The sequence below is a fragment of the Amphibalanus amphitrite genome, unplaced genomic scaffold (genome assembly GCF_019059575.1).
Source record: "Amphibalanus amphitrite isolate SeventyFive unplaced genomic scaffold, NRLGWU_Aamphi_draft 000923F_arrow, whole genome shotgun sequence".
In the NCBI taxonomy this organism is placed as follows: domain Eukaryota; kingdom Metazoa; phylum Arthropoda; class Thecostraca; order Balanomorpha; family Balanidae; genus Amphibalanus; species Amphibalanus amphitrite.
This window is the reverse complement of record NW_024882417.1, coordinates 135,268-158,974: the sequence shown is the minus strand read 5'-3', so window position 1 is coordinate 158,974 and position 23,707 is coordinate 135,268. Positions and strand designations below refer to the sequence as shown.

At 49.0% G+C, this 23,707-nt stretch overlaps 1 protein-coding gene across 2 annotated transcripts in view; it reads right to left on the bottom strand.

Annotated features, from left to right (window-relative positions):
* LOC122368103 (paired box protein Pax-6-like) overlaps window positions 1–22,666 on the bottom strand; it is a 47,829-nt gene extending 25,163 nt beyond the window's left edge. The window contains exons 1-4 of one of the 2 annotated variants that reach the window (XM_043341746.1): window positions 22,412–22,666; window positions 4,465–4,513; window positions 3,631–3,835; window positions 1,118–1,298 (exon numbers count right to left, since the gene is read on the bottom strand). In XM_043341746.1, coding sequence (XP_043197681.1) covers window positions 1,118–1,298; window positions 3,631–3,835; window positions 4,465–4,477 — 399 coding nt within the window. In that variant the 5' untranslated portion in view covers window positions 4,478–4,513; window positions 22,412–22,666. The remainder of the gene's footprint in view (window positions 1–1,117; window positions 1,299–3,630; window positions 3,836–4,464; window positions 4,514–22,411) is intronic. The other variant, XM_043341747.1, reaches the window with a different exon arrangement.
* Between the last annotated feature and the right edge of the window lie 1,041 nt (window positions 22,667–23,707).

Here is a 23,707-nt window from a genome sequence, read left to right as displayed (position 1 = left end):
GTCCTACGCAATATGATTGGTCAACGCGTAATAAGCTTCCGCGTCAAACATTATTTTATATAGAATATAGTTCTTCTTATACTAAAATATAGAAAATAATCCTTTTTACAAAAACGTTTTGTTTTATTTTCTGATCATTTTGAGTATAAAAAACATAAATCCATAGCAAAATACTAGTTTCAGGAAAGTGAACTATTTCCTTTAATCATTATTTTCGCTATACAGCTGTCTTGAATATAAGATGTAATCAGCAAATATATTTTGCTTGCGACCGACTCGCTTACAATCAAACCCGCCTTAATGAATCACGCAATACGCGTGCAGGCTAGTGACGAGTTCGTCAGCCAATTTCGTGCACATTCCAATGAAAAACGCGCCTAATCCTTTAATCACTGTATCACCTTCTCTAGGAAACTGCCTTAATCAGGCGCCATTTTGTGTCCCTGCTCATAAAATTCTCTCCCAATCATGGCCGCCAATGGACCATGCGTTCCTGATAGGTTCCCCAGCAGCATAAAAGACCAGACAAAAGTCTGCTGGATGCGTCACCGCCGTATATCGTGCCGCAACGTTCATGTAACGCCGCTAAGTTTTTGCTCAGTGCCATGTAATTGTAGATGTCGTGCAGTTTTGCAGCCGGACACGCACACGCAGCGCTCAATGTAGCCATGTATGTCTGTCTATATGTATGTTTGTATGTCTGTCTGGTCTGACGGACACCGTATACGTCTCGCGTATGTTCGGCACGGAGCGGCAAGTGTGGCTGTTTGCAGAGGCGCAGAGTGGAGTCTGCGCGGCGACCACCCACGGCGCTGACATGCACGCTGTCTTGCTCTCGGTCGCACATGCACCGTGCACTGAGCTCGCCGCAGCCACGGCCGAAGTTATTTTCGAATGCAGACACGAGCAAAAATAATGACTGCAGTGGGTATGATCGTTGTTTAGGAGATGGTAATTGCGTGATGTGTATGAGCTAGATCACGTCGGGTCGGGATAGCTTAGCTAGCATTGTGGATATGTGTATATTGTGTACGATGGATCTAACGATGGGTATTGGGTATGGTGTATGTAGGTGGCATGCATAGTGTGAGTATGGGTATGACGAGTCGGTACTCACACTGGGTATGGTGTCGTTGGAGCACACTCCCTCGGACAGTAGCCGGTCACGGATCTCCCACGCGAAGATGCTGGGACACTCGCGCTTGTACTCGGCCACCTTGTTGACCACGAGAGGGGTGGCCACGCGGGGCTTGGAGCCGCCGATGGCACGGGGCTTGATGGAGCCCGTCTCGTAGTACCTGTGACGACACATATTCCGTTAGAAAATAGCTTCCATGTGTTGAAGAAGAACGGCATATTGTAGCCGCTTCTGCATTGAGGATATGCATTATGAATTGCAGTGACACTGCTTAGTTACCTGCTCATTTCTCACAAAAAAATCATTCCCACCCTTGTCATCTGATACAGCTATCCTTCTCTCCTCATCCCTCTACGCTTCGAAACGGGAGAAGGGTGGCTCTCGCTTGAGACATGGCAGAAGCCTCCCCTCTGAGAGACCCGTGATATGCCGTACCATCAGCACAAGCATCTCGTCGATTTGGTCACGGTGTGCGGCTGTTCAGACTCGGCGAATGCGTGTGCATTCCTGGAGCTCTGAATGCGCAGGGCCTTGAATGAGGGTCGGATGAGGCACAAAGACCCCGGAGCCTCAAGGTCACAGGAAGAAGATCCCACAGGTAAACAATAAACAATGCCGACTGGTACCTTCCTGAATGCTGGCACTCGGCTACCAGATGAAGGAATTTGTACCAACGATGACAAGGTGGGAGGTTTGTGGGCAAGGCTAACCGCAATTGATCGTTCTGAGCAGATTGGGGCTCTCTTGTGGTCTTAAAGATGATGTTCCGATCGTTTGCTAGAGTCTGGGTGCAAACCTGTTATTAGCTTGCTACAGATTTGCAGAGGGTTGCTGCAAATGGGGCCGATTACTCCTGATTGAATTGTCTGCTTTTGCTGCGCCAAGTTTTTCTCAGTGATACAAGCTATTTTTTCGTCTTGGGATTAAAAGAGCAGTGATTAGCGGCACAAAATATGAAATTTGTTCCCTATTAGCAAAAGTCTAAGCATCTTGTTTCGCATGCAGTGGTTCTTAACAGCGTATTCAAGCCGGCAGTGCTCCATATTCGGCATGTTTGCCGGACAATTTGTAAATCATATTCAGCGCTTAAATATCGTACCTATTTAACGGTATCATTTCCGATGTTCTTATTACCTTTGATGAAGGCCTGGAAAACCAATTTCTCCATGATCTTTATATATGAAAAAAGCTGCAAGCAAGACAATGAGATGGTCTACTTTTGGCTTAGATATTTCATTTATATTTGAGACAAACAGAGAATAGATAGGATTTCATTTCATGGTTTGTCACGAAAGTTATCACCATTTCTATCCCTTCCGACAGCTTGGCTTCTTCAACAAAGAAAATGCCCTTTGCATGTCATAACTTCAAATCAGTCACCGCTCGGGTTTGAAGTGCCGATCATTGCCACCCAGAACTCCTGCCGTTTTTCGAGAGCGTATCACTATGCCCTCGAGGTCTGAAGGACGTGTCGTGCAGAGCAGCTGAGATGTCGCGGAGGGAGCGTATCCGCGGGTGGCCGGCAGGTGCCACCGATAAGTGGTGGTTCGGTGACCCCAGCTGTCGCGATCAGCGCCTCTCGACGGGCCGTGGTCGCGCTCCCAGCCTTGCCCACCGGCCAGTTATAATCATTGAAAGCGAATCTGCAATTAGTCCGCGGGAGGCCGCCTCGGTGCGGGTTCGGAGCTCCTGTTCTCGCTGTCGGCACCGCGGGGGCTGATTCAGAGCTCCTCGCGCTGTCGCCCCCTGGGAGGCGCCCATACAACCCCACAGGCACCCTGGCTCGGCGCCGGCCGAACCCCTACCGCCCCCCTACCGCCCCTGTCGCCCCTTCCGTCTCCGTTCGGTCCCTGTCCGACCCACTGCTCTGCCTGACCTCCCGGGAGGACACCGGCGCTCACCGCCTCGCGTCAATAGTGACGGCCGTGGCGCTGGGAAGGAGACGGAGTTTGTTCCCGAGGGCCGCGCGCAGCCTCGGAAGGAGCCTCATTAGCGAGCGTCGGCGCTAACAAGAAACGCGCTCTGCGGAAAATTGTGAGCGCGGCAGTCGAATCGGTCCCAGCTGGACACCAGGTGCTGACAGAGGTCAAAGGCGACTGACGCCAGGCAGACGCACGTGCACAAAAGAAAGTCGCGACGAATCGGACGGTGTTTTGTGGCGAATCGTGATCGCAGGGAGCAGAACGGATCTGCTCGTTATGATTTGAATGACGAATGTGCTGCTGTACACCATAAAAAGTGGCAGAAACCATTTTATTTCATTTTGAAAAATTCCTTTATGTTCGCACGCGGTGTAAGTTTTCATCTTTTTTCTGTTGACATAGTTTATACACTGTAAGTTGTTTTTGCGCCTTTTGTATTAAATACGCTGCTACTTGTTTTACCATTCACAAACCTTTTTTATATTTAAAGTGAATGAAGAACTGCAGCAAGGATCATACATGCTCGTTCATTAGGAATTTACGCACGCCTCGACTGAAAGTAAGTCTTACCTGCCGAGAATTTTCGAGACACAGCCATTGGAGACCTGGAGGATGCGTGAAATGTCACAGGGCCGGGCACCGGAGTGTGCGAGCTCGACGATCTTCTGTCGGGTCGAGTCGGGCAGGGGGCGGCCGTTGACATAGACGCCCCCCAGCTGGTTGACCCCGCTGTGACCTGACATGACACGGGACACAGTGGTCAGGCCCGGCTCCTCTGCCGGGCACAAAGAGAAGGGGAGGGATCGTCAGTCAAGGGGGAGGGGAAGGGAGGTGGGTGGAGTATACACTATACATAGATGGTGAAAGCTGAGGCACGTATCAAGGATCATTACCCTGTCTGCTTACTAGCTGAACATTGGTGTAAAAAACGATAAGGTGGGGCGAGCTCACGTCATGCACGTGACAGTACATAATTGGCCAATTCCTAGATACCCGTTGGCCGTTAGCAATGGATTGCAAACGTAATAATCGCTTTACAAGTGCTCGGTTGATATTATTTTTACGGGTAGCCGAGACAGTTACCAGCGAATATGTCCAACGCATCCTTTCCCGCCTTCTTCTGCTTCAACAACTCCAAATTGCCCGCACTTCTAACTGGACACCTCCCAGCCATGGACCGCAACAGCGACACTTAATTCCCCGCAAGTATGCATTAACGAGACATAATTCATCGTCCTCACACAGTTGGAGTCAGACATGCAATGTAACGTTATCAGCAAATGCTCTTAGTCCGGCTAAGTCGTCGTAAGAGAGCCACTTTGGGGAACGTTTCCCGCTGTGGGCTTCGCCGAACGGGTGATCCGGAGTGGCCGCGGCTTTGGGGTAGCGTTCGTCATTTCTCACCCTTGTGTGGCATGGGAGTCGAGCCGGCTGGGGAGGCGACCTCGGCTCCCTGGAACAGAGACACACACCGGTCAGGTCAGGTCGGGTCAGGTCAGGTCAGGTCAGGTTGGGTTGGATCAGGTGGACAAAAGCATATGGGATAGCAATACAATATGGCTGAAGACTAGCCCTTCACTGGGCATTTCTCACCCTTTGGTGAGAAAGGATGTTTTCGCCTTTCGAGAAATGTCCTGGTCTGTCCAGTGACCCTTCATTGGTCGCTGGTCAAGTCCTATCTATTCATTCTGCATAGCCCGACGACAATATACACATCCTGGATATTTAATGACCAATGATGTTGGGTCGCCAGATACGGCACTGGTTGTATGCATGATGCATTATGAGACTTGCGATGGGACTAGAATACACGTGTCCATGTAGTTCGTGACATCGAGATTAAGGCTGGCTCAATAAGCCTCACTTGAGCCGGCTGGCTCCTGGCAGAAATCGTATGGGCTGGGTTTAAAGTAACCATGAAAATGTCACCTAATCCTACAAAGACCGGGCTTTTGTGTAAAGACCTACATGAGTGAATAAACTGACATTTTAATGAGCTTTCTTGTTATTTGCCATTCCCCGCCTCCAATTTCTGCGAACTGATTTAAGCCTTTGCTGACTGTTGGCGTTTTCTGATTGTATAGGTGCTTGTCTTCCCCATTCCTGTCTGTCCTCATGACATATCTAGACATGACTGATGGATGTTTCAGTCGTGTTTCGGACGGGTGTCTCAGTCCTCTGATAAGTGCATGTAAGGTGTTTATCACGGGATGTTTCATAAATTATAATCCACTCAAAACAGAGGATTTACCTTACTGAGACAACAACATACAGGAGAGTTATACACTACGAATCCATACCAACACATGCAATAAACATACTTATAACTCAAGCTACACATTATACATCATTTACATCAAGTCCACCGAATTATAATTAGTTTAGTTTTATGAGAGCTGCCTGAGGCTCTCAGTGTGTGGCGGCAGTATCTCTAGGTCCGATCATCCCGACCAGACCGGCGAGGCGGCACGCAGTCAGATCAAGTGTCGGACGTTACAGGTGACGACCGACAGACGTGGGCACCGCGGGGTCGGGGGGGGGGGGACGACAGACACGACCACTTACGCGGGGCACGCCGGCTCAGAGGTCATAGATTAGCATTGGGGTCATGACCTCAGCCCCGAGGTAGATGACAGCTGGCAACAGTGATGCAAAATTGCTGGCCAATTTTACATTGAGCGTTAGCTTTATGCAGTTTCGATTTGTATTAATGTTAACCCGCGCCGGCCGGTGCTCTGAAATTCCGCGCCGGGCCGCGGGGGGGGGGGGTGTTTGAACACCCCCCCCTTCTAAATCGGCTCCTGGGCCACGTAGCGACACGCGGTAAGCGGCAATCGAAAGAACGTCAAAAATAAGGACGAAAACACTTCGGTCATTTTTTGGGTCAGGTCAAAGGTCAGGTCACCAGAGGTCACCAAAGGTAAAATGTTGACTATTTCAACATTTTGGAAACTGCCAACGGCTATCTCGGGAACCGATAGAGCTACAGCGCCGCATAAAGCGCATTCGATAGCCCTTTTACAGACCTTTCTGAATAATGTTCTCAGATTTGACCTCAGGCCAACGGTTTAGCCTCCAGAGGGCAAAAACTCCAAAAATAGCCGTTTTTACAAAAAACGTTTTTTCGGCAACAACTTTTGACTCGAAAGAGCTATGACATTACTTTTGCCAGCATCGTGTTCCTCTCGTCGAGACGCGTCGAATGAACTATAATTTGACCTTGAAAGGTAAACTTGAAAATTTGACCTCAGGTCAAGGTCATGACCCGACCGGAAAAGGTCATGTTGCATATCAGTCGATCTGCAACGTCGAGCCGAACACATCTAAGGCGTTTTCAGCGCTCTAGCACGCCTCTATCAGAAGTTATCATCGAAAAACAGTTAGATTCTGTTCGTGACCTGAGATGACCTCGGGGACATAACGAGGGGTCACAGTTGCCATTTTCTGGTTCAGTGTTTCTAATTTACCTACATCTCGATGTTTGAGAGTGTCTAGAATAGCGTTCGTGCAAAACAGGCGTTTTTTCAACTTTCTCCCATTGACTTATAATGGAGAGGCCGCAAAATTGACCTGACCTTAGGTCACCGATATCAAAATTCCGAGATATAAATTTTATAGATAGTGTTGCTCTAATCAATCGCTGAAAGTTTCAAGGCAATCGTTCAGTCGGTGTAGCTATGACGAGCATTCTTATTTTTTCTGAGGTGAGGTCACTTGGCGTGACCTGGTGACCTGACCTAAGGTGACCTGGGTCTGAAATTTTCACAACATGTGCAGAAAAGATGCACGAATAGGTGTGCCAAAAACGGCGGCGCTCCGCGCCGCCGTTTTTGAGATATCTGCGAAAAAACCGCAAGGGGGTGTTCAAACACCCCCCGGCCCGGCGCGGGTTTTAATGTACTTCCATAGAGTTGCTTGTGAATGTGCAATGCAGAAAGGGTTGCTCAAATATAAGAAACAATATTTGCCATCAGTCCGATAATATACTTTTTATTTATTCGCTGTAGATGCATGACATATAGCAGTTCTGACGTGCTTTCGGGATACCTATGCTTCTGAAGCATCGATTTTCGCCACTGGTAGGTAGGCTGTGCCGCAAGACATCTATGTACGTTAGACCGCGCGCCAGCGTTGCAGTCTCCTCTTGAAAACCGCCATGCCTCACATTCATGCATCGTAAACAACGCCGGATACCTATGCTCGCAGCTGCTTTATTCTGCCTTTAGTCTTTATGAAGTGAAATTTGTTTCTAAGTCATCACAATCCCGGCACTCTCTGGTGTGTTTCAATGGCTAGTTCACACAGACCGTATTGATTTCAGTGCCCGGCTGGCTCGGGTTCGAAAGGTCAAGGCTGATTGATTAGGTGAACTGGGTTAGATGAGCTATCTTAGTCAGATAACAGAGAACATTCGCAGCTCAGCCAAAACTGAAAAATATGGTGTTCGTTTTGTTGCGTTGCGGTGTTAAGGGTCGATGTATCGCGAAGCTAAACAGTCATCAAGGTAGTCAAAATGCCAACATGCTGCAAGTTCTGAAATATGTACTTCTTACGTGACTGTCACCGGAGCTTAAGCCTAAATTGGCACATTACCTACGCCATCCTGGCATTGAATCTGCCTCATCTGTCTAAAGAAAACCCGATTGATGTATCACTTTACAGACATGCGCTGCATCTGGAGACCAAGAACATGGCAGGCTTGGAAGTGTTGAAAACTCAAACGATATCCCACTTTTCAGTCAGCCAGGTTCAGTCTGTCTCTAGAGAGAATCAGAACTTCAAAGAGCCTCACTTCTGCCTTACTGCCTTACTTGAAAAATCACATTCACCACTTCTCCCTTCATGCGGGATGACAGACAACGAGTGCAATGCTGCTTCAGCTCAGCATCGAGTTTCGCTTTTGGATGCTAATCCCGATCCGGTCTCTTTCCCTCCTATGCAGACCCAATCACAGCCTTCGGCGCGATTTGAAACATCGCGCCTGACCATCGGTCGTCTCTTTGATGTATCTAATAAGGCAAATTATGAGAAATATGACGTCCCGCCGGTCGGCAGTGAGCACGCGCATTTTATCGGGCCTGTCCGCTCGGCGCGGACGCGGCGATGGTGGTGTGATAGCGGCTTCATTAGGCGGCGAGACGCGCGGCGGCCGCGCTCTGATACGATACCGACCAGCACGGAACGCCGCCGCGACGATAGAGACCGCACAGGATCCGGACCGGAGGGACACGGAGACGGCAACAGGTCCACGTAATAGGGAGCGTTGAACTCGGAGGACTCGATGGGGCTCATAAAAACGGAGGATTGTTGTTGTTTCGTAATATTATGATATAATAACGGACTGACGTAACTTAAGTGCTCAGCGATCTGAGCTCGAAATACGACTGATCTACATATTGACCCTATTATTGTTGTACTCTGAAACTGCATGTTTCTTGAAATGGCTGAATTTGAAATTCATATTGGCCGTTGGCCTGCTTTGAGAACCTTGCTCTATTCGTCCATGGGCATAAACTTACTTCTGATGGCGGTTTTGCTGGGCAAAATGCTCTTGAGCTGCACTGCGAGTTATCTTCGCATCGTAATCGCGTCTGAGGTCAGATCTTCTGCTATCTCCGCAACCATCACAGTTGCACGTATCACATCTCAAACTCGTATCTGTGGACCTGCCGCGTCGCCCGAGCACGTCTCAAAAACCGTCAGCGTCGCGCACCTAACTGTTACGCGCACTGCCGCACCACCGCGGCCGGCCGGCCGGCTCTGTCGCACCTCTGAAGCACGTGCCCGGTATCGAGTTACGAGCGTAGCGGCATCAGTCGCCGCCATCTGCCGATGCACCACGAGACAAGCGCCAAACACTGGCGAAACGACAGCCGAAAAATACTAAGCGCGTGTAATCTTGGTCGGGCGCGTCGCGGACATGCTCATTATTCAAATATACAGAGATATTTGTCCGGCCGTCATGTTGCGTCGCGTCTCGACGGATGACTTTTGTTGCCGCTAAGCCGCCTGAAGAGAGCCGCCAGCCGGCCGACCAGATACGACTCCACCGCGTCGTTTTTGTCGCCGCTCCGTCTGCGGCCAATGTGACAGTGTTTCAGGGGTTCGCCGCTGTTCAACCGGTGGCGCCAGCGTCGCCGCCAGCTCGGCGCGGCGGCGGACCAGGACCGGGCTGAAGCTAAGCGCATTAGAGCACACCGGGTTTTGACGGATCTACGACAGTGGGCCGTCAGGATATTTACCCGCGAGGCGGTGATGGAGACTGCTTAGCGGGCGGGCCGCCGGCGCAGGCATCACTCCATGTATAAGTCCACTTAGTCCAATGGCCGGCGGTCGGGTCGGGTATAGCCGGGTGGTTCGGGGGAGGGGGGAGGGGGGGGGGGGTGATCCGGCTGTCGGCAGCCCGGCCGGGGCTCCGGCAGCTCTGTGCCGGCCCGTGTCACCCCAGCCGGTCCTTGGATCAGCCGGCATCTGTCGCCAGCAGGCCCGGCCTTCCCCGCTCTGAGTCGACGATCCCCGCCAATGCGCTAACCGGTCACATGCTCGGCGGCTGGCTGGGGATCGCGAGGAATGACTAACTGGAGACTGGAGTTCACCTCAAGCTAGATTTCGGCTATGTGGAGACTAGCCCTGTTGAATTGCTGGAGTCCGAATGTAGTGGACAGCGAAGTTGGAGCGCACATCTAGCTCGCAACAGAAGCTGGCGGCCCGCTGAAAGCCAGAGCTGACACCTCTAGAAATTGGCTGGACAAAAATGGCTGGTTGTAGGTAGGAACTGGCAACGATGAACGATCTGAATAGTGAGGATAGTAGCTAATGGACCCTGATATCTAGATTTAGGCCTATTGCCATACAGAACTCACAGACAGAAAGTTAAACTGCGCCGAAATTTTTACACGGACGTGAAGGCATATTACCGCACATATACTGGGAGAAAATTCGGTGAACTATTATTATAAGCTGAGCTCCAGCTGTCTCGTATGCACCTGGATGCATCCAGACCCCACACAAAGCCTAACGTTTTACTAACAAATATTACAGCTAGTAATTCTAGTCTGCGACATGAGTCTGTCTGGATGGATGATGCCTGATTTCGAGATGTAGTGTATAACCCGAGCAGTCTTGTCTGCGACATCGCTTTAGTTTCGTTTGTATCATGTCACAAAATCTGCTAGTGACATGGCTATAACGCGCTTGTATGATATTGTCCCTGATAACCGCCATCAAAAACAGTAAAATGTGGTTATGTGTACCTACTTGAATCCCGCATGAAAGATAAAATTTGTTCGTAGACCTCTGTATATCGTATACCGAGGTTTACGTGGTTTGAAGTTACTAAAATATTCACTGTGCAGGTAGTGCCTTGTAGCGTCATTATTTTGAATACTCTTATGCAGAAACCATCTTCATAACTATCCGCCACAGCAAGGCAAGTGTTACAAAGAAATCCACATCACATCTGCTACAATTTCTCTCCCTTCACTCACAGAAGCGACCAGCCTTTCGATTTCATTTGACTTGCACCCCCGCTTAGGCAAAGCAGCGGTGATATCAGGTGAGTGTGAGCTGTGATCCCACGATAGCTTCTCATAATAGTGTGTTGCGGGCATTTTTAGCCGAGTATCAGCCGGCTGCAGCGTCTCCCTTCGCGGGTGGTTGTGTCGCTGGAGCGGGGACATCTGTAAATGGACCGGACATCTGTAATACGGCGCACTGTACGGTGAGAGTGAAATTTGAGGCAGGGTCTAATTAGTGTGTTTTACCGGGATCTGTTAGCGTTGTCACGGACGGTGACGTGCCATCGAACTGTGGGATCAATACGAGAAAGAACAGAAGTGTTGGGGTGACCGGTAGTTCACAGCAGAGCTCCAAGCTGCACAGGTCCAGTCAGTAGTTGATGGTGCAACTTGCAGTCACAATTATTTCGTAATTTCGCCTATAACTCCCTCCCATTTGAGAGCAGATAAATATGTTGTTACAGCTCTCTGAATGCATGTTGCATGTACCTCCCATCTCGATTTGATGTATTTTTGATTATTACAATTATTAGGTCAGATTTAAAAAGGTGAACTGAGCCACTACTCACCAGCCGCTTGCTTACAAGGTCCGTTATAACACTATGCAATGAAAGCAGCTTGCATTAACCCTCGCCCGCACATGGGGGGGGTGGTTGCCACCCCCCCCCCCAGGTAGTCTTTCTGCTCTGCACTCGACATTTTTAGAGCTAGAAGACTGATTTTTCGTATAGCTGCTCCTCTATCCTTTCTTGATGTCCACTGAAAATTTCAAGTTTCTGTGATTTTTGGTTTCGGAGATATGACCTTGTTTTTCAGGTCATGTCATGACCCAAATGGCCAATTCTCAACATCTTGCGTTTGCCATGGGCCTTATGAGCTTTTGACACCCTGATTTCGGCCTTTTTTGCCAGTCTTACCTCCCACCTATCATGGAACATGTTGTTCGACGATGTACAGGGGTCAAGGTCAGGGTCAAGGTCAACCTAGGTCATCTAAGATAATTGCGTTTTAGGCAAGCTGAATTTACTTTTTTTGAAGTTTTTTGGCTGCATTTTTGGTAAAAGCTTCTCAGATCATGATTTCATGTAATATGGACCCAAAAACAATCGGTGCAAACATCAGTATAAACACAGACACACACAGACATACAAACACATATAATTGACCTTGACCTAACTTGACCTGAAATGACCTAAGCAGCAAAATTCTGGTCGGGCAGTGTGACAAAGAGGTTCTAGCTGGCTTGGCACCAGAAAACAGCATCGTCATCGGTATTTGATAAGCAGCACACTTGATATCCAACGGTGACCCAAAACAGCAACATTTTTTAGTTTGACCTGACCTGGAAGGTCAATGACTGACCTGAGAAGGTAAAACTGGGTATCATTGGATTTGTCTCTTCCCAAAGAATCTTTTTGGTCTTTACTGCTAAGCTCTATCTCCAACAGGAACGAAATGGCGCGGGGGGGGTGGCAACCACCCCCCCCATGTGCGTTCTAGGATGGGAAAATGGCATGTGCGGGCGAGGGTTAAGCTGCCCGTTATTTGCATGTGAGCACGGTAAAACCGCATTAGTGATAGTATAACCGAGATTGGATTAGATTGGATTTACTAAAGTGTCTGGGTTGGCACATTTATGAATAAAAATAGGAATAATGCCCTACAGATTTTGGGGTGATATATTCGCAGCAGTGTTGGCAAATTTGATTACTCAGCTGCCTAACTGCCGCACTTATTCGTACCATCTGCCCATCTCTCTATTTCTTTTTATCAGGCCGATTATTTGATTTACGCCCGTGTGTCGTGATACACAAACACGATGCTACAAGACATCATCCCTAAACAGAACCAACTTCGGCAAATGTCGGTCATTTTTATAATCCAATTGAATTTTGCGTGACGAGCAAGCCGAGTCATTAAAGCATGTTTTGTCATATGAGCAGAGTAAAAATGCCCAGACCGCTGCAAATCTCGGCCACTCAGTGGTAGACCATAAATTCTTCTCTGGCACGCAATCGCAGTGATGTGTAAATGGCCGCCATTGACTCTATGACGTCACACCCGTTCTTCCTTTGACGAGGCAGAGTCGGACGGGAGTGGTCAGCTAAACCTTCCCGGATGGACGAGTAAGCGGCCTTCTTTCGTTTACCAGGAGAGAGTTAGTCGACAGACATGAATGGGTGTGTTCAATTATCTACGCTTGTTGCCAGCGCTGATCGCTGGACGGTGTCGTGTTCATGATATGATGCAGAAGGGGCTTGCGTTAACGAGTGACGTCACGCATTCAATAGTGAGGAATGGGATACTTCTCGGGGACGATTGTTACTGAGAGAGAAAGAGGCCTGAAATTGCTCATGGCTAAGCTTCTATCATGCATGACTGGATAACAAATGACAATAGCTTTGTCCTTTTTTTTATAGACGTCCACTTACATGGAAGTCTGGAAAAAGACAAAAAAAAGACAGTGAAATAATCAATGATTGACGACCGTTACGATCAATGAAAACGTCCAGCTGGGTCAACTGCATTTTTCGGCAGTCACCAACTCTGCCACCAACTCTGCCCCTGAATCCGCACCGACTCTGAAACTAGCCCTCGACGCTGAACATGACACACAAACCACGACACAGACATTGCACCGGTCTCTTACCGGGCATATATCACTGGCATCGATTTTGTCACCGACACAGTCAGTAAGCCCGATAGGCTGTTTGTCCAAGCAGTCTGACAAATATGACATTGCTGTTCCCCCTAAACCAGTGTACGAGTAGGACACAGAAAAGGTGGAAAATAAGGGAACAATGCGGTGGGGACTGGGGAGAGGGAGAAAGGTGATCACATTATGGCGTTGGTGACTACGTGGTGGAAAATGTCATTGTGACTGATGAGCTATTGTAGAGCCTTGGGCTGATGTTAATAGATAAGCAATATTATCCAAAAGTGAGTTACATCGACCACAATCCCGATCAGCTGTTTTTAGAAATACTTGGATCTAAAAATAAAAATTATCAGCCCGTCGTTAATGCACACAGGTTATCAAAGGTCGTTCAGCTAACCTGCAAGTAGTTATATCCGTCATCAGCAGCGTGGACCGATCTCTGGACTAACGGGAGACGTTCTACTGGTACAAGGCCACTATCAGGGGCCTTCTGCTAATGACAATCCAATTTTGAACAGCTATATAATCTGGAGAAGGAGCTGATCACTAGCTAATGCATGGCTGTGGTTACTTTGTACAGCCACCTATATTCTTTCGGGATGATATACATACAGGGCCCAGGGAGTGGTCACTATTTTGTACGAGGATAACTGCAATGCGAGGATATCTGCAATGCGACAGAGTTATGCTCTTTGTTAAAAGTTGTGGGAGGCATGTCAACGAGAGAAAAATGAAATGTCCTCAACCACAAAACCAAACCGAATTTGTGCCATACGGCTTCGAGTCACCAGCGGCCGGAAAAACGTTGTTTATAATTATCAGAATTATTAGCCGTCTTTTCCACCATGCTGGTATGCAATAATGCCGTTCTGCGCCATTCACGACACAGGAAACTCATGACTGTGCTGCCGCGCACAGATCCACTATCGCGCCTTATAAATAGGCACACACACACAGCATAGCGGCTTTGCCGGACGGTATGGGGTAACACAGAATCCTGTCCGCCATATTGAAGTGACCGGTCTGTGACGTAAACGATACCTTGACATGGGGTTGAATGATTACGTAAGGGATTCCTATGTTGCAATTAGGTGGCAATGAATGATGATTGGGGTAGGAAGACAGGAAGAGAGAGAGAAAGAGAGAGAGAGAGGGAGAGAGAAGGCGAGAGGAAGAGAGAAAAAGAGAGAAAGAGAGAGAGAGAGAGAGAGAGAGAGAAAGAGGGCGAGAGAGAGAGAGAGAGAGAGAGAGAGAGAGAGAGAGAGAGAGAGAGAGAGAGAGAGAGAGAGAGAGAGAGAGAGAGAGAGAAGGCAAGAGGTAGAGATAGCAAGATAGAAGACGGAATCCACAGCTCCTCTTTAGGTGAACGGGCACTAATGGCTGTTCAACACTGATTAATCGTTTTTCGTAGACAGCAGCGAACCCGGTAGCCTCCCGCTATCATGACAGAAACACTGGTGAAACAGCCGTGCAGGTGGTGGAACAGAGCTCCTGCAATGCGCGCTGATGAACATCAAGGATAAACTCGCTTAATTTACGAGGATCAAACTGATAGGCACTGCATTTATTTCATTTATACGAAATGCTTGCGAAGGAAATAATAATGACAAATTATTTACCAAGATCGTTCCAATTATGAAACTTGAAACGGCATGCGACAAGTGTGTCTCCCATTCACTCATAACACTTCAACCGACGCTTCAGACGCGTTGATAAAACCTGACAACCGGTCTGAAATGGGATACCCTTGTGATGCGGGTCGCCGCCCCGACCCCTCACTGCGCAGAGTCGCCCGGCCATCAGCGCGGCGAGACGACACAAAACTGCGACATCAGTCGCGTACCGCGGAAACACGCTTCGGGATCAGCTCGGTGACACGACCCGACACGGAGACAAGGGGAGACAAGGGGAGACGGGAGACACGCGGAGACAGCGTGTCGGCCGCGGCGGGACTGCACAGCTGGCCGGCGCACCGCCCGTCCGTCACGGGGATCATAGGGGAGCGGATCGCCGCTCGCCGGCTCCCTTTCTGCGCTGGAGGAGCTCCCCTCGACAGGCGCACGGACGGCGGACGGCGGACGGCGGACGGTGGCGGACGGGTGGGTGACGGCGGTGGCGGTGGCGGCGGCAGGGACCGCGCCCCGCTGTGTGTGCGGCTGGGAGAGCACGCTCCCCCGACAATGGGAGCAGTCACGTGTTTGTGTCGCGTCCATGCAGACCCAGATGGGAAGCAATTACCGGTTGTGGATGCGTGCCGGATGCCTCTGATTGTGGAGACCCTACCAACGAACGCTTTGTGGTCTCACTTAGCGCAAATAGACTTTTCTTGCAGAACAATGTATCAGTGATATTTTGGTGTGTGATAGCAGGCTAAGATAAAACCATGTTTTCGGAAAGAAAATGTAACACACGTCACGTATAGAACCAACTGTGTATGATTTCAATTAAAAAATATCATCAAAATATAAAAGAGAATTATAGTTCAGTAGAATAAAGAACAATGCAAATTTTCATAACATTTCTAGGGTATGTTTTTGTATACATATAATTTTTCATGGATTTGCTCTATGCACCTAAATATGACAGAGGATATACAGTGCTTGGTATCCTAGTTTGGTGAATGTCACTTTACATGTTTTTATTTATCTATTTTTAACGGCGGTAGGCTGCGGATAATTGATGGTTTAAATACCGTTTGTAGACAAAATGAGAGCCACTTTGGGTGCCTCAAAATCACTAGATTAGCTGATTTGGCCACACCTCAAGATTTCTGAATCCTGGTTTTCCGGACCAGCAATCGTGAGTAGAACATTTACGCGATATTACCTTGAATGACATCGCCTCATATCACGAACATGCCCAACCTGATATCACCCACAAACACTCACACACGCATGCATGATTCGTGCATCACTTTGTCCGTGAGCTCTGACCGATAACCAGCGTTTGAGCTCCCTCGTAGTCGTGGCCACTATATCGGCCTATCGTATACCTCCTCGGCTTGCTGGCTCTGCCCGACTTCCTTTCTCGCCAGCTCGACCTTGCGACATTCTCTGCTAAGCCGCACCAGTGCGATTCATATGCTAATGTGTGAGCGTGCCGGCTGTCGTGCGCTCGGCGGCGTCTCACACACAGACGCACGTGCGTGCCTCGGGTCGCAGACGCGCCTGTCATCGTCACGCAGTCGGCCGTCATCCGTCATCAGTCGGACGTCATCCGTCATCAGCCAGCCGTCAGTCATCCTGCACACTGAGGACAGGCCGGCTATCTGTCGCCGGTGCGGCAGGTGAAAGGCAGGAGAGACACGGCCAAAGGCGAATTGAGGAGTGGAGGCGCATTGGCCATATCCCACCGGGGCGATCCTGACCCTATTCCTACATATTCATTTATTTATTTATTTATTGCACTTCATCAGATCGTTCCGCTAAAATAGGGCTATTCTCCGATCATCGTCATGACAATATGCATAGGTATGAAAAAAAAACACACATACACACACCAGATAAATTGAGAGGTACAATGACGGCATAGCAGTGACGAAGTACACTATCACGGGATAGACCTACCCGACTGCGTTACTCTGGCGCAGTAAGTCCTTCATCTTGGCCTTAAACGTTGCTACACTCAGACCAGCCAAGCCGTTTTGCAGCGCCATTCGATTGTACAGGGAGGCGGCTCGGTGCACAAATCGACGTTTGCCATGGTTGTTTTTCGCACGACATACGGCTAAAAGGTGCGACTGTCTGGTGTCTCGACACACGTGCTCATGGTTATAGGACATATAAGAACGCAGTACATCAGGCTTCCCCGACTTAAGAATGCCATGCATCAGTGACATGTCCACATGCGCTAAAAACTCGGGTACACGCAGCCATGCAAGTTCGTCTAGCACATCAGAAACATGATCAAATTTTCGCCGCCCGGAGATAACTCTGGCTGAGAAGTTAAAAACTTTCTGTAATCTGGCTATGGTCGTGCGATTGGCGCTACCGTATACAGGAGCACAGTACCGCACATGGGACAAAACGAGAGAGTCGACAAGCCGAGGTAAAATAGAATGTGGAACAATGTGTCTGATGTGCATGAGACCGATAAGAATGCCGAAGCAGCGGTTGATGATGGTGTTGATGTGCGCTTCCCAGGTGAGCTCGGGGTCCATGACCACACCAAGGTTTCTGACAGTTCGCGATAGCGCAAGGACCTGACCCATAAACTCGATCTGAGGAGGCTCGTCGATCCGAGCCAGCTGGCGACGGTCACCGCACATGAGGAGCTCTGTTTTGCTGGCATTGACCATCATACCGTGCTGGAGAAACCATGTGCACAGCGTGTCCAACACGTTCTCCAGAGCAAGCTTCAGTTCTGGAAGCCGGCTACGAGGGCCAGTTATCGCAACCTGGGTGTCGTCTGCATAGCGAACGGCCAAGATGCGGAAGCCGTTGACGCTGGATGGAATATAACAGCCGATGCTGTTGCTCACGATGTTGAACAACAATGGGCCGAGGCATGAACCCTGGAAGGTGCCGATGTTAATGGGCAAGGGCTCAGAAAGTCTGTCACCCACTCGTACCCGCTGTGTGTGTCCGGCCAGGTAGCTGCTGATCCAGCCCGTGGATATCTGGAGCTGTTCCAGGCTGGTCAGCAAGGTGGCGTGATCCACAACGTCAAAGCAACGGCTTAAGTCAATCAGAGTTAAAAGGGTGACTTCGGAATGGTCCATGCCAGAGAGTATGTGATCGGTCATAGCTAAAAGAGCCGTGGTAGTTGAGTGACGTGCCATAAAACCATGTTGATCGGGACTAAAGAGACAATAGTGTTCGAGGTAGTTGGAGATCTGCTGGTGTACTAACTTCTCTACGATTTTACAGATGACGGGTACATTAGTGATAGGTCGGAAGTTTGATGCCTGCGAGGGCTCACCTCTCTTATGGAGAGGGATGACAACAGCGCACTTCCAGCTGGAAGGAACAGACTCAGTGACTATGCTACAGTTAATAATTTGCAGTAAAAGATGACTGATGTAGTTAAAGCATGATTTTAAAATTTTTTAAAATAAAATTCAATTTCTATATAGCACTTTCTCTGCCGGCTGATTCAGCCGAAGCCGTCATAACTACATTAAGGAAGAACCATTTGAACTGCTAAAACATCATCTTGCTGTTATGCTAGATGTGCCATACGCATATACTGCATAGCATATGCAAGATGCATATAATGCATCTGTTGATAAAGGGCCACGTAATTGCGCATTGTCGTGGAATAGATGCTGACGTCCGCTGTATTGCAGATAACATCAGTTGTGCTGGTCTCAAAATGAATAGAAGTAATGCATTGAATCGCGAAGCATGCACTACCGCTAGCACTCTTTGCAGGACTATAAATGTTGCAAAACTGATCAATAGATTCTGCTTGGAGATTACCGATTTATGTTATAGTTATATAACTCACATACATGTTTGCGGTCCAAGCCTAGTTGAAGTAATTCAGGAAAATGTGCCGGAAAGACATGCAAAGCGTATATTATATACCGTGCCCCTAGAACGATGCACTTAAAGAATTTCATTGTTCAGACTCGGTATCTATACATGTATCGCAGCTTTTGCTGTCAACAACGTCACATGCAATTTTGTGGACGACAGAATGAATAGTAAGATAAAGAAGAAAAACTGTCTCGGCACAAGCCAAACAAATAACGTGACAACATAAACATGTTTGTCGCTTGTGGTAGCTGGTTATATATATCGAAGGGGACCAACAAAATCCATGTCGCTGAACTTTTTGGCTGGACTCTAAAATAATTTCACCTCTTCTACCGTTGCTTGCAGCCATTCAATCACTGTGCGGTAGAACGTTAACGGCTCTCGAGTCAATAGTTGCATTCTATTGCATTCCACGGGCCGGCTTTCACGGCACGCTCCCCCATTTTAAGCAGCCACCGGCATGTCTGGCAGCCCCACGAGCCACCCCACATGTGGCGCGGCCGCCGTGGCTGCGGGCGGTCGAACGAACGGGCGAGCGGCGGCGGCGGCGGCGACTACGTGCGGCGGCGGCTGGCGGTATCGCCGGTCGGGAAAGTCGGCCCCGGGTGCCGTCAGCCGCCGCCGCCTGCCACTGACGCCTCAATCAGGCCCGTCACTGCGACGTCCGGTGGTGGCTGCTGGAACGCAGCGACTCCTCTGTGGGGCTGAGGGTCCCAATGGGTCTCTGTGGGTCCTTGTGGGTCCCCATGGGTCTCTCCGTGTCCTCTGCGTCCCGGCGGGCGGCGGCGGCCCGTGTGAGCGTCACCGCGATGTCCGTCTGATAGCGGGCGGACAGAGCTGTCAATCACAGGCCGACCCTCTCGTTATCACCGGCGTCAGTCGCGGCCGGGGGTTCCGACAGCCGACTGACGGCCTCCCGCCCGCCCGGTCAGAGGCACAGAGTCAGAGTCGGCAGGAGTCAGATCTGCCCGCCCGCCCGGTCAGAGGCACCGAATCAGAGTCGGCAGGAGTCACATCCGCCCGCCCGCCCGGTCAGAGGCACCGAGTCAGAGTCGGCAGGAGTCACATCCGCCCGCCCGCCCGATCTGAGGCACCAAGTCAAAGCTGACTATAGACTCATAACTGCCCACCGGCGTCAGTCGCGGCCGGAGTCGGCAGGAGTCAGACTCAGAAGTGTCTTCCCATGAGTCAACCAGAGTCGGCAAGAGTAAAACTAAGAGCTGTCCACCTAAGCCAGATAAAGTCAGAGGCGCCCACCTGAGTCAGCCGGAGCCATGCCTTTACAAATTATCCGTCCAAATAAAAATAAACCACTGGCTGAATATAAAAGGTATGCGCCATTTCCAGAGACTTCCTTCTAGTTCCACCACTAACCCTCCACCCACCACAGTGAACCCGCACCGACCACGCGGCCAGCACACACGCCCGTGCCCTTCCACAGCCAATAACCGTAAGCTGATTGGGACGCCACCGGAAGTGGGAACGTGCGTCGCGCGTCCTCTGTCCCCAGGAAGACGTCGGCTGGCCTTTTATGATTAGCAGCCAGCGGGAGGCACCCGGCTATTAACCAGACACCCGGTGTCAGAGTCTGAATGGGACGGAGCGGGGTCCCCTCTGAGTCGGATCAGAAGCCCCGCGGTGATTGGGTGGGTGCGTTACGCCTCCCTCATGATGAGGTCATATATGTAAGCTGACTAGCTACAGGCTTCTTGACAGACGTGGAGTTACTTCTTTTGTGGTGGGACTGTGTGAACATTCCAGTTGCCTGACCACAACTGGACACTTCACTGTAGTGGGGTTTACCTCAGCTATTTCCGCACAAAGGGTGATTCTTACGAGTAGAACTGACAGAATTTAATGCATGCAGAAGCTTCTCAAACGTTTCCATCAACAATGCAAACATATGTTATGTTATTCAGTAGTGATATTTTCATCCGTTATTAGAAGCTTGTTTTAAAAGTAAACAATATATTTCTGCTAGGATACCTACATAATTGTGTTTTAGGTCTTCAAACTTTTCTTTTGCTCTCTTCGTCTAAAAAAAGTAATGGGAAAATACTCGAACTTTGACTATTTGTCACCCACCATAAACACAAAATTCAAAAACCTCTCCCCTTTCAAGTAAAACCGATCCTCTCTAAACGATACCTATATCCTTTCTGATCCATTTTCGACGATCCCTCTCAGCGCGTTCGGCATTTCCATTCTGTTCTGAATTGCGCCGCTCTCGGCAGCGAGTGGTGGCCCTTCAGTGTCTCAGTCTGGACACAAAGGTGACGCTGTCGACGGCTGGAGTGTGCCGCGCGGGAGGGGAACAGACTGAGCCCGAGGCTACCCGGCCAGTACGGGCGGCGAGCGGCCCGACAACGGAACAGCCGGCCGCCCCGGCCTCGGGCGGGACGGGAGAGAATGGCAGTGGAAATGGAGCAGCGCGGTGGTTATGATTAGAAGTGAAGTATGATTAGTGGAATGATTAGAAATAACTTTATCTGCGTCATAGGTATTCATGGGAAGACTTATTGCAATTGCAATTGATATCAAGTAGGTATAATTTTACATACAGCAGTTTTCAACAAATTTATGCTTTTTAGTTTACCAAAAAATAACGGTTAAGTAAGGACGAATCCGTCTAATTGTACTTCGAATAAGCTTTGTTGTATTTGTTGTATTTACGGTGAACATTTTGGCGCGAAAATTCTGACATATATACCTAAAAGGGAAAGAGTGATTTTAGTATTGCTGGAAAACATCCCCAGCATTTGTTGTAGTTGATCGTTACGATTTATTTATGATTTGCGATTTAATCATACCTTGTTGACTAACACGACATTGTAGAAATTAAATGATAAGGTTATCTTCCAAAGATACAATGAGAACGGTCACAAGTGCATGCTTGAAGCTCCTCATATATTAGTTTATCCAATTAGTGACTTATTTTGTTGCTTTGTCATCGACTTATATCAATAGTTCATGGGATCACTGTGATTTACAATGTCAGGCTGTCGCGCTATAACGACAAGATTCAATATTTGACCATTATCTTATCACGAGTAATGTGATGGCCATAATAAAATGAACACTGATCAACTTTTTTTTAGAATAACCGATGAGATTTCTGTTGGCATGTTGAAAATGCAATCGATATACGTAGAAGACAAATAGTTTTCGTCAACCACGTTTCTTTAGTGCCAGTTGGGACATGCTCGTTTGTATTTGTTTCTTTTTTTGTCTTTGACAAAATTATTATGAAAAAATATTCATTCCAATTCCTTAGCGACTTCTTAGGCAGGAAGTAAAACATATCGTGCTCGTACTCACACATCTAGCGAGATTCACTTTTCAGTCTTACCACAACACCACACTTCTGCCACTTCTAATTTCACCGCCCACCAGGGCTTTGGTCTGTAACGTGCACTCTGCACTGCTCCTTTTCTCGCTGCACTTGGAATCCCGCCCAACCCTAAACTGACGGTACTCTACGGGCCGAGTCGGGCCGGCTGTGCCGAGGGCACGCGACACCGGCCGACCCGACCCGACCCGGCCGACCCCGTGACCCCTCTGAAACCGAGCGCGACCTGCCGCGGGGCCATTTCAGCGCGGCGCGTTTCAGCTGCGTGCTGAGGCGGGTGTCTGCCGGGCCATCGAAGCGTGCGAGTCGTCTCATCTGGGCGGCAGAGGCCGCGGCCAGAACTCACCTCTGTCCGCGTCTTGGTCGCTGAGGCGGCGAGATGCTCTAATCGCGCTTCACGGCACGGTGCACAATCAAAGTTCAACTTAAATCTGGCCAGCCAGCTCCGTTTGCTGCTCGCGAATAACGACACTGGATTACACAGCTCTCGCTCGGCACTCACCCATGTAAATGACACTAAATGTGGTGGAAACGGCTCCAACTCAAGCGCGGCCGAGGGCGGGACGGTAGGCGGGGCCTGGGCGCGCACGGTGAGGTGCGGATCTGCGCGGACCGGCCGCCGCGTTGGCTGATGTCGGGCCCACCACCGCCGCCACCGGCACAGATAATACCACCGCTGCTCGTCCCCAACCACCGCAGTTGGGGTCACGGATATTTCCAGTATCGGTGATTTCATGCTCAGATGCTGTGAACTGCACAATCGGCTACAGATTGGGATGAGTTAGGATAGTGGACGTTTCACACTTGTAATTCGACATGACGTCTGGCATCAAAATTATTGACGCCCATGTGTGCTGTGCGTTGTAGTCATAAACATAAATTGCCTAATGTACTCCTATGTATGTCCCTAAATGTCGTGCATAAGTATGTAAACCAGTCCAAGTTTAATAGCGATATCCTCCTTTTCATTTATCAGCGTTTTCAAGATGATAGTTATGCGAATGCGTAACGTGAATAACTGGAGTAAAGTCGACATTCGCTGAGAAAACAGTGTCACAAGAGCAAAGGCAGCTAGTCTATCAAAATCCGATTGAGAAATCCTTTGCTACTTCTTCAATGTTCATGCTCCCAAAAAAAACGCGAGTAAAGGCCTGGCTACACTATGCGTTTTCTGCGTGCGTTTTTTGCGTGTTTGCTGGTTTTGCGTAATATCGTTCTAGAAAAATAAACGATATTACGTTTTTGTGATGTTTTCATATTCAATTTTAGTTAATATAAGAGTTTTATTAACTTTTTCATATAACTAATGTAAAAGTTATATTATTCTTTACTTTTTTTCTAGAAGAATATTACGCAAAAAGCGCAAACCCGCAAAAAAACGCACGCAGAAAACGCATAGTGTAGCCAGGCCTTAAAGGTAGTGTGCCAGCTTTCTTGGACCGTATGGAGTTAATGGCCCAGATAAGGAGAACCGGATTTTTAGAACTTATCCATACCTTCAAAACTCATGGAAACGTCTTAAATTCTTCAAATTTTGAGTACCCCAGTGCGAAATTCGCCCCGACGGGTTGTCGGTCGTACCCCAACCACATTTCACACCACTATGAACAATAAATGCACACACTGAAATCGCTATTACCGA